General features: G+C 46.4%; 1 protein-coding gene across 1 annotated transcript; it reads right to left on the bottom strand.

The window, feature by feature from the left end:
• Nucleotides 1-1480: 1480 nt before the first annotated feature.
• Nucleotides 1481-15884, bottom strand: GTF3C4 (general transcription factor IIIC subunit 4). Its single transcript, XM_030207769.1, has 5 exons — nucleotides 15541-15884; nucleotides 10588-12423; nucleotides 3548-3678; nucleotides 2788-2876; nucleotides 1481-2342 (listed from the first exon to the last, which is right to left on the bottom strand). Exons 1-5 carry the CDS (start codon nucleotides 15826-15828, stop codon nucleotides 2278-2280), a joined length of 2409 nt encoding a protein of 802 aa, XP_030063629.1. The 5' UTR covers nucleotides 15829-15884; the 3' UTR covers nucleotides 1481-2277.
• Between the last annotated feature and the right edge of the window lie 53 nt (nucleotides 15885-15937).

Below are 15937 nucleotides of genomic sequence, written 5' to 3' on the forward strand. Positions count from 1 at the left end.
CATAATTCATCTTGAATGTGTGTGATTAAAAACTACTGGATAGGCTTTGACTGGCATGTTAACATGTTCACTGCTAAACTTGAAGTGTTGCTCTATTTTGAATTTTGAAATAAATTTTAAAAAATACTACATAGTACTTATTTTGGATTTCTGAAAGCCAAGAACTATAGCAAATGATTATAGTTTGTCAGTTCTATATAAGTATGTTCTCAGATTTTATATAAAGGCAATAATCTTGGCCTGAATGTGTAAGACAGAGAATAGTATGAAGCAGTCACATTCAGGAGCTACAGCTGTTTTATACACTGCACACCAATTACCAACATCATAAAAGCAGGTGTTAATATTTCTGCAGCCCTCACAGCCAAGGCTTGGTTTCTCTCCTTAGTTACTGTAAAAAAATATTCCTTAACTAGGTGACAATTTGCTGTTATGAGAAACACAACTGAGATAAGACAAACTATCAATCACGTCAAGCTACATTTAATAGCCATTTTATTGTATTTTGGGGGAAAAGGCAGATACTTTGAGACATTTTTCAAAGACTTAATATTGTCTCAAATTTTATGTAAAAGTCACAAAATATGACAAAAGTGACAAAACAAATCAGTGTGTTAAAAGATAACCTCAAGAAGCTAATCTATCTCCACAATGAAGACCTTTCAGGAGAAAACAAAACAAAAAACAGCTGTTCTCAGAAAAAGACTAGTTTTTGCTGTTCCTTTTAAAATGTGCTAAAAATGACACAGAGTTTAGAGTTGTTTGTCTGTATTTTGAATCTTTAAGTAATTCTTTCAAACAGGAACAGATTCTTCATCTGTGCAATTCATGAACTTGTACATTTGCCAAGGATCACATCCACAGAAAACACCAGGATCTTTACGCTTGCACAATTCCTGAGGCCTATAAGTGGCCATAGAAAAGTATTCATGGCAGTTCTAGGAAAATACAGCTCTAAGCCACAAATATTTACTCCTTTCAATCTCCAAATTTCACACAATGGCATCTAGGACTAACAGGTTTGGATTTCATATTAAGAAGAGGGCTCGTCTTTCCAGCTTCTGCAATGCTACCTACAAGTGAGTCAGCAAGTAGAGATGAACATTTCTGGCCCTGCTTTTTGAACCTCCATACCCAGAAGTCTACTCAAAAGTTGGCTTCCTTGTATTCTGGAAATCTTAAAATAGTGGGAACTGCACTCTAGCATTCCCTAACATCTTGTTTTGCACAATGATAAAAACAGTGAAAGTGTTTCTTGCAATAGTGGTATTCTTTCACATTCCTTCAAAGGTTTATTTACAAACAAGAACCATGCTGAGTGCAGTGGCGATCCTTGACCAGCTGCCACCCGGGGTGGATCGCCGCCGCTGCGCACCCCTCCCCCCGCCGGGTGCAGCACGACTGCCCCCCCCCCCCCCCCCAGTTCCCTGCTCCCTCTGTTCCAGGGCAGAGGAAGCAGGGAACCAGCAGAGCCCACAGCTGCGCGGCTGCTTTCTGCACCCCTCCAACGGCGTGCAACCGGGGCGGGCCACCCCCACCGCCCCACCCTCGGTACGTCACTGGCTGAGTGCTTATGAAACTGCAGAGAAAAGCTGGGCAGAAAGGATGAAGAGGTGCCTCTACACTAGAGTTCTGTGAGGGCTGACTGGCTAAAAAACCATCAATAAGGCAACCTACCTCTGACTGTTCTCCATGGACTCTGACAACTCATTTAAATTTGACAGACTTTAAGTGTGTGGTTGGGGTGGGGAGAGGCACAGTAAACAACTAATTCCAATAGAAAAATCTACTTTCTGACTTTTAAATATGGTTTACTTTTCATGGCATATATTTGAAACATCCATGTTCATGAGAAGTGAACAGAAGAGCTCTGCAGCAGGAGACCTTCATGTCTAGCAGACCTGAGATACCCAATCACACAGGAGAGCCTTCCTCTTCCAGGACTTCATGCTCATTCTGATCTCATATCTCCTCAGCTAAAGAGATGTGTTAAATAGCGAGTTGTCTTTCAGGGACATTTCTTTGTTCTGTTTTATTGGCAACTGCTATCCCGTCCAGTGTTATTATGTAAAGTCTCTGCACTGCTCTTCTAATCAGAATGCACACACTCTGATCTCTGGCCACGACCATGGTACAGTTAAAGCTATGGAGCTTGCAACACTGAACTGTTCCAGAGCAGACACCACCTTGCTTTCAGAACAAGAGGCACTTCCAGGCCTCGTTATCCCAAAGTAACACAGTTTTTCCAGCTAAGAGAAGACAGTATGTAGAATGCCTCTAGAAAACTGGAGAGTCACAGAAAGTACAAGGTCCTTGCAACAACCTCTTGATCCATTCAGGATCTGGAAATAAAAACAGCAAAAACAGTAAATAGACAGTGCTCTACATGATGTTCTAATTGGTTTACTGGAAAGCAATTTTGCTTACTGTTAGCCATTCACCATGAGAAAGTACACTGTCTGTTCATCCTGCTTGGTTAGGTAAAATTCTATGCTAATCATTTGGTGTGTTATCAGCAAAAGCACAGAATTAATTTTATGCAGAACAGCAACAGATCTCTCTTGAATCTTAAACTTTATTCAAATTATTTGGACTCTTTAGCTGTTACCTAATTGAAAATGCATACAGGTATGGATAAGTCTGCATACCTAAAAATCACAGTGACTTGTATAGTCAGTGTTGTAATATTGAAGTGCAAAGCACTGTCCCATTATTATGAATAGCAAACCTTAGTGTGCAGTCCAAAGCCATCACATGCCCCTTACCCACACCAGGGGTCTTGCCTACCTTCAGTGACTGCATGCCGTGCAATGCTGTCGTGGAGCAAACACCTCCTATAGCTCAAGTTCTGACAGGCCTGATAAGTCAGAAAGCACCTGGAAGAAAGGAAGCTTCCAAATTAAAGAGGCATTTGCTTGGTTCAGTATTTAAATTCAAATATGCTCAATCCTTCAAGAATTTGGTTACTTTCTGGTTCCATTATATCTGAACATACCAACCTTTCATATGGCATTCACTACATTAGCCAGAGTGTTTCTATACAAGCAGTTTCTTGAAATGGCATTGGAAAGTCCTGCACCCTTCACATAAACTAATTTGGCATCTCCATATAACAGATGGCACTAAATCATGCACTGTCTCGGTAAAAGGCTTAATAATAATAATAAAAAAAAAATACGCCTGGCTCTCTCCCTTAGCCTACAGCATCATCCGAGAGACAAGGACACTAAATGTATATGTACTGTTCTAGTAAAGCAGCATTAAGGGATGCAAATGGCATTCTTTGTTTGTTGGAGCAGAGACTACAACAAAACCAGAGTGAAAAGTGGTTCTATTTAATTCATGAGACAACACATTTGGAACAAAAAGATTTCCTAAACACTGCTTTACTCCACATTGCTTTTTTAAAATTAACTTCAGCTTAATGCTGGGCACTGTTGCTTTATGTTTTTTCTGTATCATATAAAAAGGAAAGATAGCCCACATTGAGGCTCTAGCTCCCAATACTCTACCAGTGAAAGCAATGACACAAAGCACATAAGCTTACCTCAGCCAGGCATGTCCATTGGAGCAGATGGCCTGCTTGCGATCTGTGAAAGGCAAAACTTCTTTACACAAGCTGCAGTACTCGGGGAACGTCTGCTTATTCATCTTTTTTAAAATGTGTCCAATCAACACCTAAAAACAGAGCAAACTGCCTAAAAACAGAGCAAACAAGAGGTCGGGGGTGCCTTCCCCAGACAAATGAGAAGCCAGAATGCTCACAATCAGGCATAGAGCACACAAAGAATTCTCATTGCAAAACTTGATCCACAAAGCAATATGGTCTCTTTTAAACGTACAAAATGTGTACTGTGTTATGTGAAAAGTGCCACTTTTAAATCTCAATGTCCACAAAAATTGAAGGATAATGATTTTTTTTTTCTGTTCATTGCATACAAATCATTTGTTGAAAACTTAGATGCCAAATTTCTTAAGAGCCAGAAGGTTAAATTATGTATCATACCTGATAATTTTCTTTCCATTAATCATAGCTGATCAATCCATAGACTGGTGGGTTGTGTCCATCTACTAGCAGGTGGAGATAGAGAGCAATCCTTTTGCCTCCCTATATGTGGTCATGTGCTGCCGGAAACTCCTCAGTATGTCGATATCCAAGCTCCATCCGCAGGACTCAGCACTTAGAGAATTACACCCACAAAGGGACACTCTGCCCAGCTCACCACCGCCGAAACGGGGGAGGGGAATTAACCCAGCTCATCCCCACACATGTGGGGGAGGGGAATCTGTCCAGCTCATCCCCGCGGAGCGGGGGAGGGACACCACCCCACCGATGCGGGGGGATCTGGCTTATCCTGCAACCGCAACCGCGGGAGGAGCTGACTGACCCTAACACCGCCGAAGCGGGAGGGGTACAAAGCTGCCCTACAGCTGCACGAAGCGGGAGGGAGTGCCGGCAGAATTTATGTCTCAATCCAGCCCCGTAAAACGGAGGGGAGAGGAATGCAGCAGCTCACTGTAACACAAACTCGTCTCAACTCTTGAAGAATCCAACTGACAAAACTTGAAGACGAAGTCCTCCTGAACAGGAACTGAAGACTAAACTTGAACCTGAAATGCAACCAGAATATAAACAGTACAGATATCTGGGAGGGGCTATGGATTGATCAGCTATGATTAATGGAAAGAAAATTATCAGGTATGATACATAATTTTACCTTCCATATCATCAAGCTGATCAATCCATAGACTGGTGGGATGTACCGAAGCAGTACTCACCCAGGGCGGGACATAGAAATCCCTGACCGCAACACTGAAGCTCCAAACCGGGCCTCCGCCCGAGCAGCCACAGTCAAGCGGTAATGCCTGGAGAAGGTATGGGCCGATGCCCAAGTTGCCGCCTTGCATATCTCTTCCAAGGAGACGGACCCGGCCTCTGCCATCGAGGCCGCCTGAGCTCTAGTGGAGTGAGCCTTCAGCTGGATAGGCGGCACCTTCCCCGCGGCCACATAAGCCGCTGCAATGGCTTCCTTGACCCATCTTGCCACTGTAGGCTTAGCAGCCTGCAGACCCTTACCAGGACCTGCAAACAGGACAAACAGATGATCCGATTTCCGGAAATCATTGGTCACTTCCAAGTATCTGATGATGACTCGTCTCACATCCAGATATTTGAGAGCAGAGTATTCTTCTGGGTAGTCCTCCCTACGAAAGGAAGGGAGACAGAGCTGCTGATTCACATGGAAGCGAGAAACAATCTTGGGCAGGAAGGAAGGCACTGTGCGAATAGTCACTCCTGCCTCAGTGAACTGCAGAAAAGGCTCTCGACATGAGAGTGCCTGGAGCTCGGAAACTCTTCTGGCTGAAGTGATAGCCACCAAAAAGACTGCTTTCAACGTCAGGTCTTTCAGAGATGCCCTCGACAAGGGTTCAAAAGGCGGCTTCTGTAAGGCTCTTAGCACCAGGTTGAGATTCCACGCAGGCACCACTGAGTGCAGAGGAGGGCACAGGTGATTAACTCCCTTGAGAAAATGTACCACATCTGGCTGCGAAGCCAGGGAAGCACCCTTCCGGCGGCCCCTGAAGCAAGCCAGAGCCGCTACCTGGACTTTAAGGGAACTGAGCGACAGGCCTTTCTCCAGACCTTCTTGCAGGAACGCCAGCACTGAAGAAATTGGAGCAGTGAAGGGAGAAAGTGAGCCTGCTTCACACCACGCTGCAAAGGTACGCCAAACCCTGGCGTAAGCAGTAGAAGTAGAGCGCTTCCTCGCTCTCAGCATAGTGGCGATGATCTTGTCTGAGAAGCCCTTCTTCCTCAGACGCTGCCACTCAATAGCCAGGCCGTAAGACCAAAGGGGGAGGGATCCTCCATCACCACGGGACCCTGATGCAACAGGCCCTGCTCCACTGGCAGCTGCAGAGGGTCGTCCACCGAGAGCCTGATCAAGTCCGCATACCAGGGACGTCTGGGCCAGTCCGGACCCACCAGGATTATCCGGCCCGGATGCTTTGCCACCCGGTCTAGTACCCTGCCCAACATGGGCCAGGGCGGGAACACATAGAGAAGCTCTTGTGTCGGCCACTGTTGGAGAAGAGCATCTACTCCCAGAGATCGAGGGTCCTGTCCTCTGCTGAAAAAGCGCGGCACTTGGCAATTGGCCGATGACGCCATCAGATCTAGGCTCGGCTGGCCCCAGCGCTTCGTGATGTCCAAGAACGCCTGAGCCGATAACTGCCACTCTCTGGGATCCAAGGTATGGCGACTGAGAAAGTCCGCCTTGACATTCATGACTCCGGCAATGTGGGCAGCTGACAGCTGTTCCAGGTTCGCTTCCGCCCACTGGCATAGATTCATGGCTTCCTTGGCTAGAAGGGCGCTCTTGGTACCTCCCTGGCGGTTGAAATAAGCCACAGCCGTGGCATTGTCCGACAGGACCCGTACTGGCTTCAACGCCAGTACCGGGAGAAACTCCAAAAGCGCCAACCGAATGGCTCTGAGTTCCAGGAGGTTGATAGACCACTTTGCCTCTGCAGGAGACCAGAGCCCCTGCGCTGTCCTTCCCAAGCAGTGGGCTCCCCAGCCCGTCAAAGAGGCGTCCGTCGTGACGACAATCCACTCCGGGGTCACAAGAGGCATCCCTGCAGACAACTTGTCTGTTTTCAGCCACCAGCTCAGCGCCTTGCGCACTGCTGGGTCCAAGGGAAGGCGCACAGCATAATCCTCCGACAACGGAGTCCAGCGCTGCAGCAGAGAGTGTTGTAGTGGTCTCATATGAGCCCTGGCCCAGGGCACTACTTCCATCGAGGCCGTCATAGAGCCCAACAGCTGCACATAGTCCCAAGCCCGAAGCGGAGAGGCTACTAGGAACTGGTCCATCTGAGCCTGAAGTTTGACAATCCGATTGTCCGGCAGGAACACTCTGCCCACTTGGGTGTCGAATCGAACTCCCAGATACTCCAGGGACTGAGTCGGGCGCAGCTGGCTTTTCTCCCAGTTGATGATCCACCCCAGGGAGCTCAAAAGAGCAATCACCCGGTCCACAGCTTTGCCGCACTCTGCATAAGAGGGGGCTCGGATCAACCAGTCGTCCAGATAAGGATGGACTTGTACTCCTTCCTTTCGCAGGAAGGCCGCGATGACCACCATTACTTTGGAGAAGGTCCGCGGAGCAGTAGCCAACCCGAACGGGAGGGCTCTGAACTGGAAGTGTCGGCCCAGGACTGCAAAACGCAGAAAGCGTTGATGAGGAGGCCAGATGGGAATATGCAAGTACGCTTCCTTGATGTCCAAGGATGCCAGGAACTCCCCTGCCTTCACTGCCGCTATAACAGAGCGGAGAGTCTCCATGCGAAAGTGCCGAACTTTCAAGGCCCGATTGACCCCTTTGAGGTCGAGGATAGGCCGTACAGAACCTCCTTTCTTTGGTACCACAAAGTAAATGGAGTAACGTCCCTTGCCAAGCTGATTTTCTGGCACCGGAACGACCGCACCCAGGTGGATCAGATTGTCCAAGGTCTGCTGCACTGCCACAGCTTTGACCGGAGACTTGCAGGGAAAGAGTACAAACCCGTCTCTTAAGGGTCGGCAGAACTCTAGCTTGTAGCCGTCTCTGATGACTTCCAGCACCCAAGCGTCTGAAGTTACCCTGGTCCACCCGGCCAGAAACGAGGACAGGCGTCCTCCAATCTGCACTTGGCCATGGCCAGGACCCCGTCATTGGGTACGAGACCCTGGGGGAGGACCAGAGGGCGCACCTCCGGGACGGCGGTCTCTGCGAAAGGAATGCTGCTTGGGGGAGAAATTCCTCTTGAAGGAAGAGGGGGCAGAGGAGCCCGACTTGCCCGGGCGGTACCGACGGGCTTCCTGAAACCGTCCTCTGGAGATACCGGGGCGAACACTGGCCCGAGCCCTGACCTCTGGTAACCTCTTGCCCTTAGACGTGCCAAGATCGGTCACAATTTTGTCCAGCTCGACCCCAAAGAGCAGCTTGCCTTTAAAAGGCAACTTAGCCAGGCGGGACTTAGAGGCGTGGTCAGCAGACCAATGTTTCAGCCAAAGCCACCGCCGCGCAGAGACTGTCTGAGCCATACCTTTAGCCGAGGCTCTCAAGACATCATACAGTAAGTCTGCCAAATAAGCCAAGCCCGATTCCAGGGCCGGCCAATCAGCCCTCAAGGAAGGATCCGAGGGGGAAGCCCGCTGCACAATCGTCAGGCACACCCTGGCCACATAGGAGCCGCAAACTGAGGCCTGCAAACTTAAGGCAGCCGCCTCGAAGGACGACCTTAAGGCCGCCTCCAATCTTCTGTCTTGGGCGTCCTTTAGGGCCGTGCCACCTTCCACCGGCAACGCCGTTTTCTTAGTCACCGCAGTGATTAAAGAATCCACGGTAGGCCAAAGAAAGGCCTCCCGTTCACTTTCAGGCAAAGGATAGATGCGGGACATAGCCCTAGCCACTTTGAGGCTCGCTTCCGGGACATCCCATTGAGCCGAAATTAAGGTGTGCATGGCATCATGCACGTGGAAGGTTCTAGGCGGGCACTTCGTCCCCAGCATAATGGCAGAGCCAACAGGGGCTGAGGGAGAGACGTCCTCTGGAGAGGAAATCTTCAAAATGCTCATGGCCTGCACTAACAGGTTGGGCAAATCCTCTGAGCGAAAGATCCGCGCTGCAGAGGGGTCATCCGCTCCATCCGAGCGGGAATCCGTCTCCTCCAAGGAATCCCCAAAGGACCGTTGGGAGAACTCAGATACGCTGCCCTCATCTACATCAGAGGAAACAGAGTCCTCTAAGGCCTGGGAATCCACCAGAGGGCGTTTACTTCCGGGGGCCTCAACCCCTTTATCGGACAAGGGAGAAGGGGCAGCATTTTGCATAAGGAAGGCCTGATGCAGCAGCAAAATAAACTCGGGGGAGAAACCCCCCAGACTGTGCACTTCAGCAGCCTGGGCCACAGCCCTAGACGCACCCTCAACCGGCGCTCGCAAGAGCGGGGGAGAAACATGCTGCGCATCCAAGATGGCGTCCGGCGCGACACTCCGCGAAGGAGCCGCGCGGCAAGAACGGCGCTTAACTTTAGCCGCTTTTTTGCCGTCGCCCAAATCAAGGGCGGCCATGTCATTAACGTCTCCCAGCTCAAGGGCGGCCCAAGAAGAAGCCGTCCGAGCAGAGTGGCCGGCCAAGATGGCGGAGGCGAGCAGCGGGGGATGGGCGTTTATGGCGGGAAAAACCGCCGCACCGGAGGAAGACCCGGGACACTGACCGGCCTCCGAACTGACACCCAACAAGGGCGAATCAGACTTTAAAACCCCCGCATCCCCGCTAGAAGCGCACACGCGGTCCGGGGAGCGATTCTTCCCGCCCTCGCCCTCCGACGCCATAGGCCACGTGGAGATCGATCAGGGAACCCCCTGCCCGCTATAAAAAGGTAAAAATTACCTGCTTCTCGCTCCTAGGTGTAACGACCTGGTGTCCCAGTGAGTAGCTGCAATAAACGTTTAAATAAACGTCGAAATAAACGCCTTTAAGGACGTCCAAAAATTTTTTTTTTTAACGGAGCCAGCGGGAGGGGGGAGAAAAGGAGGGACCTGTCGCCACCAGGTTTGCACTTGCTCAAGAAGAGCCCTCAACCCCAGGTACTCAACAAAACCTAAAAATTAGGCTTGGAGACCTAGCCAGAGCTGCTGCTGTGTGTGACCACCACCTGCTGAGATAGAGAACATACTGAGGAGTTTCCGGCAGCACATGACCACATATAGGGAGGCAAAAGGATTGCTCTCTATCTCCACCTGCTGGTAGATGGACACAACCCACCAGTCTATGGATTGATCAGCATGATGATATGGAAAGACATTTTTAAACTTTTTTTTGCTTATTTTTCTTTTGTATTTTAGTTTGAGTCAGGCCTTTGTGCAAAAGACTGTGTTCAATGGTGTTATAATAATAAAATTACAATATCAAATAGCTGGTAAATACGGCAATATTATATTTGTATTTAATAGTAGTTATGTTATATAAACTGCCTTAATAGTACAGTATAACTCTGGTATATAAAATTAATAAATCCATCAAAACAAATTAAGCTCCCTCCCCACACCTCCCATTTCATTTATGGCCAGCTGGTGCCATTCTGTACAGTAGAATTTAACAATGGTATTGACTTTGATCCTGCAGTGCCCATTTGCTGTGGCCATACCAGCAAGGCAGTATTATCAAAGATAATACTACCCACTATGAGGGGTACAAAAGTCCAGGCTGTCTTTCAGTCTCTCTCACAGTTATCCTGCTTCTACCCCCACTTTCTGCGAGCTCCTACTAGGCCCAGAAGCTGCTCTGCCTTCACTGCTCGCCACCACTGCTCCTCTTTCTGGTCTCCGCAACTCTACTGGCAGGCACTGAATTTTAGGTGTCCAGATTTTTTCTAGTTCTGATAAATGATACATCATACAATGCATGTCTTATAAACCTTATACTGCAAAAATACAGACCAATTCCCAAATGTTTCTATGCTAACACATATTCTAAAGCTTTGGCCAATTTTTATTGTGGAATGTTCAAACATATTAGTGTTGTAGCACAGACTTACCCGTGCTGTGCGGTCATCATACTCCTCATCAGCCATTAAAAAGTCACAAACTCCCCTGGTGGGGATGCTGGTATTCTCTGTAATCCATGTGTGGAGGTACACCTCTCCCAGCACACGTTTCATGTGTTCTCGGGTTAAATGCATTTCCACAGCTTCAATTTTCCCCTGGATCTGAAGGAGTTTTATCTCCCTTGATAAGTCTCTGGTATCACTGGAATGGGCAGAACTGGTGTCTCCAACTGGGTTCTCATCCACTTTGTCCATGTTATCCAAGCAGGGCTTGGCGACTTCCTTTGAAAACATTGCTCCAGTCTGCTCCTGCTCATCTTGTTGCTGTTCCTCTTCATTGCTGCCCACACTAGTGGCATCAGATATTAAGACTTTGGAATCCTCGTGAGTGGGCCTCCATGGAACTTCAGAGTTGGGTTTCTTTATGGACTGGTATAAAATTCTCAGCAGCAAAAGCCTGAAACGCCAAAAATACAAAGACCCGTCTTCAATCTTTTTGTCCAAGGCTTCTTGCAGAAACGGAGGGATGTTTTTATCTCTCAAAATCTTCCACCGTACCAGGTCTGTCAAATCCATCTGCTTGAAGAGGTTCTGGACAGAAGACTCCAACAGTTGGGCAGCCGCCTCTTCAAATGTTTTGAGGGTTACAAATTGGACTTGGTAGTTTTTGCTGACTGGGTGAAGGCCATTGTTCATGCCCTCTGTTGTGATAACTGCTAAATATGCTCCACAGGGGCTTACAGCTATTCCGTGAGTCCTTACCGAGCCAAACACATCAGACAGCTTTATCAGCTGGTGTTCAAACTTTAGTGCAACATCTGTGAAGATGGGGATCAGCTGCCTTACCTTCCCATCATTAGAGCATGTGTAGATGGTACCATTCTGTTTGTCAGCACTCATGGATATAATTGGTAAAGAGTGAAGACCAGTCACATGTGAATTGTGAACATTCAGACCTGCTTTGGATATCAACAGCAGACACCAAAAAACGTAAGACCCTCGTGCAGCCACAACCAAGCTACAGCTACATTTCTGATAGGGGTGGTAAAGTGCGATACATTTAATGCTGTGCACTGGTACCTGGTCAGACTCCTGCCAAAGGACCACAGGTTGCCTCAATGTAAAGTAACCTTTTACAGCTTTTAGATTGACAGGGAGTATTTTAATTGGTCCAAAGGCACTCCCCACAATTAATCCACTCATTTTGCGATTATTATGCTCATATTCCCACCAGGCCAAGACGCTAGGGGAGCTGATGCCAGACTCTATGGTGTTACAAGAGGTGATGGACTCCTTCCCCACAAAGGGGATCTGAAACTGCCACACAGCAATGTTCCCATTCTCAAAGAGGACAGCAAGAAGCACAGTGCTCACATCCCGGCATTCGTTATTGTGCTTGACTTGCTGAGTAGTGCATATTCCTGACCACTCCATCCGCACAGGAGTCTGCATGCTATGCCGCCTCTGAAATTCAGGAAAGTCCCCTAACTCTCCTTTTGGAGTATCACCCTTGGACATCTTATAGCCAGCCTCATACAAGCGTTCCCCATAAGTTTCTGTCAAGTCAACCAGCTGCATCCACTGCAGTCTGCTCAGGTTTACTTGAACAGTTAACCTGTTATCCATTGTTAGTGCTGCTAGAAGGCACCTCCCATTGGAATCACAGCCCAGTGGAGACCAGCTAGTGTATTTGAATCCTCTCATGGGTGGTAAAGATTTCCCTTCTGGGTTGAACACTCTGTCCAGCATGAAAGTCTGGCTAACTGTTGGATCCTTTGAGCTAGCGAACTTCGCCTTACATTCATCAACTTCTTTTTTAGAGCCAACCTAAAAAAAGAATAAGCACTTTTAAAAAACTTTACACTGAGAATTTTTTTTTTTGCTTTTGATAAGACATCAGTGAGTGAGAATAAGCAAAAAAAGAAAAAGTTAGGAATACAGCTGGGTTAGTCATTTGGGAGCAAGGCTGATAAGGGTATAAGTGATGGAAACAAAATGAGATGTTTTACTTGCATGTTAAGCTGATATGAAGCATCAAACTGTGGGTAAACAGATTACTTTAGTTTAATTGCCTGAAACATCCATTTTTCATGAAAGCAGCAAAGCATTTTACAAATGATGAAAACAAAACAAAAAAAGGTACACAGACAAAGAAGTACTTATAATCTAGACAATACGGAAGTGGGTATGTCATTACAATCTGGATAAATATGAAGGTAAAAGTCAGAAGTGACACATACTACAAAAACAGGACAAAGACTAACCCCTTGTTTACTAAGCTGTACTAGCGGCTGCCACGCGGCAATGCCGACACAGCCCATTCAAAGTGAATGGGCTGTTCCGGTGCTAGCACGGCATGGTAAACAAGGGAGAAAATTAATTCATTAGGGCAGGATTAACAGGAGAGGAGACTTGTGGTATGCCCAAATGCCTGTATAAAAAAGCAGGTCTTTAGCTTGGTTCTAAACAGGAATAGGTGGAGTTGGGTTGTATACAACAAAGAATGGTGTTCCAAAGGAATAAAACTTGAAAACGGTAGGCCACAAAAAGGAGAGGGGAGGGAAGAATGCACTGGTGATCTGTACAGAATGTCCTGTTAAAATATAAAATCCAATATGCATAAAAAAATCACTTACGTTGATGCAAATGCCATGAACCATTTGGAGGATCGTATGAAATTATAAATTAATTAATATATGACAAAGGTTTATGAAATCATGATTGGGGTGTACCAGGACTGAAAGACACTCCATAAAACTTATAGAAGATTTTAGGAAAAGTTTGTTTTTCCTTTTTTTTTTAAAACTCATTTCCTAATTAAGCTGTGGAATTTGTTGACAGAAGATGTGGTCAAGGTACTTAGCATAGCTGGATTTAAAAGGGTTTAGACAAGTTCCTAGATGAGATTAACCAGGTAGATTTGGAAAAAACTAGTGCTTATCTCTGAGTGTGTGACAAGGAACCTGTCCATCTTCTGGATACAGCATGGTACTTATGACCTAGAGTGGTCACTGTTAGAAATAGGATGCTGCATTCCAGGGACCTTTCATCTGACCCATAGAAGCCAGTTCTGTGGGTGCCAGTGGGTGCCGAGCATCAACAGTATTGAGCAAACTTCTTTATTGTGAGTATATCTATGTTATATGAATGTTCTTTCATGAAGCATATCATTTGTATTCTGCTGACATCTATCATATTTCTGTTATATGTTTGTTTTACAGTGCTATTAAATGTTTATATTTCTGAAACCTTTTATGTTAGACCTATTATTATGATCCAATTTGCCATCTCCAAGTTTACATCATTGTATTTGTGCTTATTTTTGTTCATTTTACTACTGTTTGTACTGTAAATTTTAAGTTTTATACCATGCTGTACACCACCTTGGGTCTGTCTCTTCAAAAAGTGGTTAATAAATCCCTATAAATAAGATTGATACCCAGCCAGTTTAAAGAGAGACTGCAAGGGATCAGAAGAAGGGGAAGTCTTCCAAGGGAGGGAAAGTAAGAAAAGATGAAGACTATGGGATACATATAAATATAAAAATGGAAAAGAAAAACAATTTCCTTGAACATACATGTGATATACTGAAGACACAAAGAAAATAAACCATAGTAATAACAGGCAAGGATTCAATGAAATACAGATATCGGAAGTAGTTAAGGGGCAGGATCGGACCCAGAGACAAACACAGGAATACTATTAAGTGCTGAATATGGATCCAGCTACCTTGTTGGTCAAGCTGGTTGGACTGTGAAAGTCTTTTTCTGTAGTTATTTACTATCCCCCTCATTCTACAATCTTGTGTGCACATTTTTGCACTTAGCGCACAAAATCATTCATGCAGGTTATAAAGTACTGCCAGTTATGTGATTCACTTAATTGCCAACCTTTACTATATTACTATGAATCACCTAAGTTCTATACCCCTGGATTCTAGATAGTGTGACTTAAGTTGCAGGCGCAAATCCAGTCATATTCTGGATTTACATGTGCAACTTAGTTAACAAGCCAATCATCACCAATAATTGCCAATTAACAAGCAATTATTGACACTAATTGACATTAATTAGAATTACATGCACAACTATGCATATTCTGTAAAGTTATGTGCATAAATTCTAATGTGCATAGCTGGAAAGGAGACATGGAATGAATGAGCAGGTCGTGGATGTTTCTAAAATCTGTGCGTGTTATAGAATACATCCGGTCCATGCTTAATTTAGTCACAGGCATTTACACCAAGTTTTACTTGGCGCAAACGCCTGAGATTAAATTTAGTTGTGTGGACAGCAACTCAGCGTATTCTATAAACTGTGCCAAAATTTATGCATACTTTTTTGAGTGGATTTTTAAAAATGTGATATATAGAATCTAGCCAAATGTTTGTGCCTAAAGGGGCATGGGCATGCCATGAAGTTATATGCTAACCTTTTAGATGCTTATCAGTTATGTGCATAATGTCCCATTTAGGCACAAACATTTATGCTTGCCATAGAGGTAGCATAAGTATTTTTACCTAAATTATGCATATAACTGCAGACTTACCTAGTATTCTATAATTACAATTAAGCACAATTGCCATTATAAAATTTGCACCTAGTGCACACACTTTAGATGCCTTACTTTAGATAACCTATACAGAATTACTCCTTAAGTTATCACGAGTAGGCAGGCCAGCGAAAGTCTCAGGTAAGGCTGACACAAAAGATTTGTAGGCTGGCAGATGGGATGAAAAAATAAAATATCCAGGTTCTGGAATGGGTGGACAACAGGTAGAAGCTTCAGGGTAAGGAATGATAGAAGACCAAACTAGAGATGTGGGTAGGAGGCGAGTTCACTAAGTAGGGGAGTTGGGACAGAGGCAGATGAAATGCCTCAGCCGGGAGAAGGAAGTGACATCTTCAGGATGGGAGAAAGGAGCAGGGAGGGATCACTCTTTACCTTGAGCGTGCAACTAGTGAGGGGGGCGGGCACCGAGGTACGGTGGATGATCATCTCCTGGCCACTGTTGTGGATGTCACAGCGCTGCTCCAGCACCGAGATGTTCCGGCTGCTACACACCGAGATACGGTGGTCCTCAGACCAGGCCAGAGACTCCACCCCGGTCACAGGGTGCTGCAGCGGAACGACTGGCTCGCGCTTGGTAACTGTCAAGCGGAAGCCAGCACTAGGCCCTGGCCCGTCCTCCGGTGTCTCTTCTGACACCGACGAACTCCCCGCGGCCGACATCTTCCCTTCTTCCCCCCAACACACACACAAACGTCCACAGCCAGGCCGCCCGCTTGCTGACGTCACATCGCTGAGCTCCCGCCGGAAGACAGGACCCCGCCGCAGCCTA

The sequence above is a fragment of the Microcaecilia unicolor genome, chromosome 6 (assembly GCF_901765095.1).
Source record: "Microcaecilia unicolor chromosome 6, aMicUni1.1, whole genome shotgun sequence".
NCBI lineage: Eukaryota > Metazoa > Chordata > Amphibia > Gymnophiona > Siphonopidae > Microcaecilia > Microcaecilia unicolor.

Bases quoted from the DNA above. Each gene is read 5' to 3' on its own strand.
- GTF3C4 (XM_030207769.1), bottom strand. From the start codon at position 15,828: ATGTCGGCCGCGGGGAGTTCGTCGGTGTCAGAAGAGACACCGGAGGAC. The intron at 12,424-15,540 runs GTAAAGAGTGAT...TTCTTTTTTTAG, and splicing joins TCACTAGTTGCACGCTCAAG to GTTGGCTCTAAAAAAGAAGT. The intron at 2,343-2,787 runs GTAGGCAAGACC...TTTTATTTCCAG, and splicing joins ACGGCATGCAGTCACTGAAG to ATCCTGAATGGATCAAGAGG.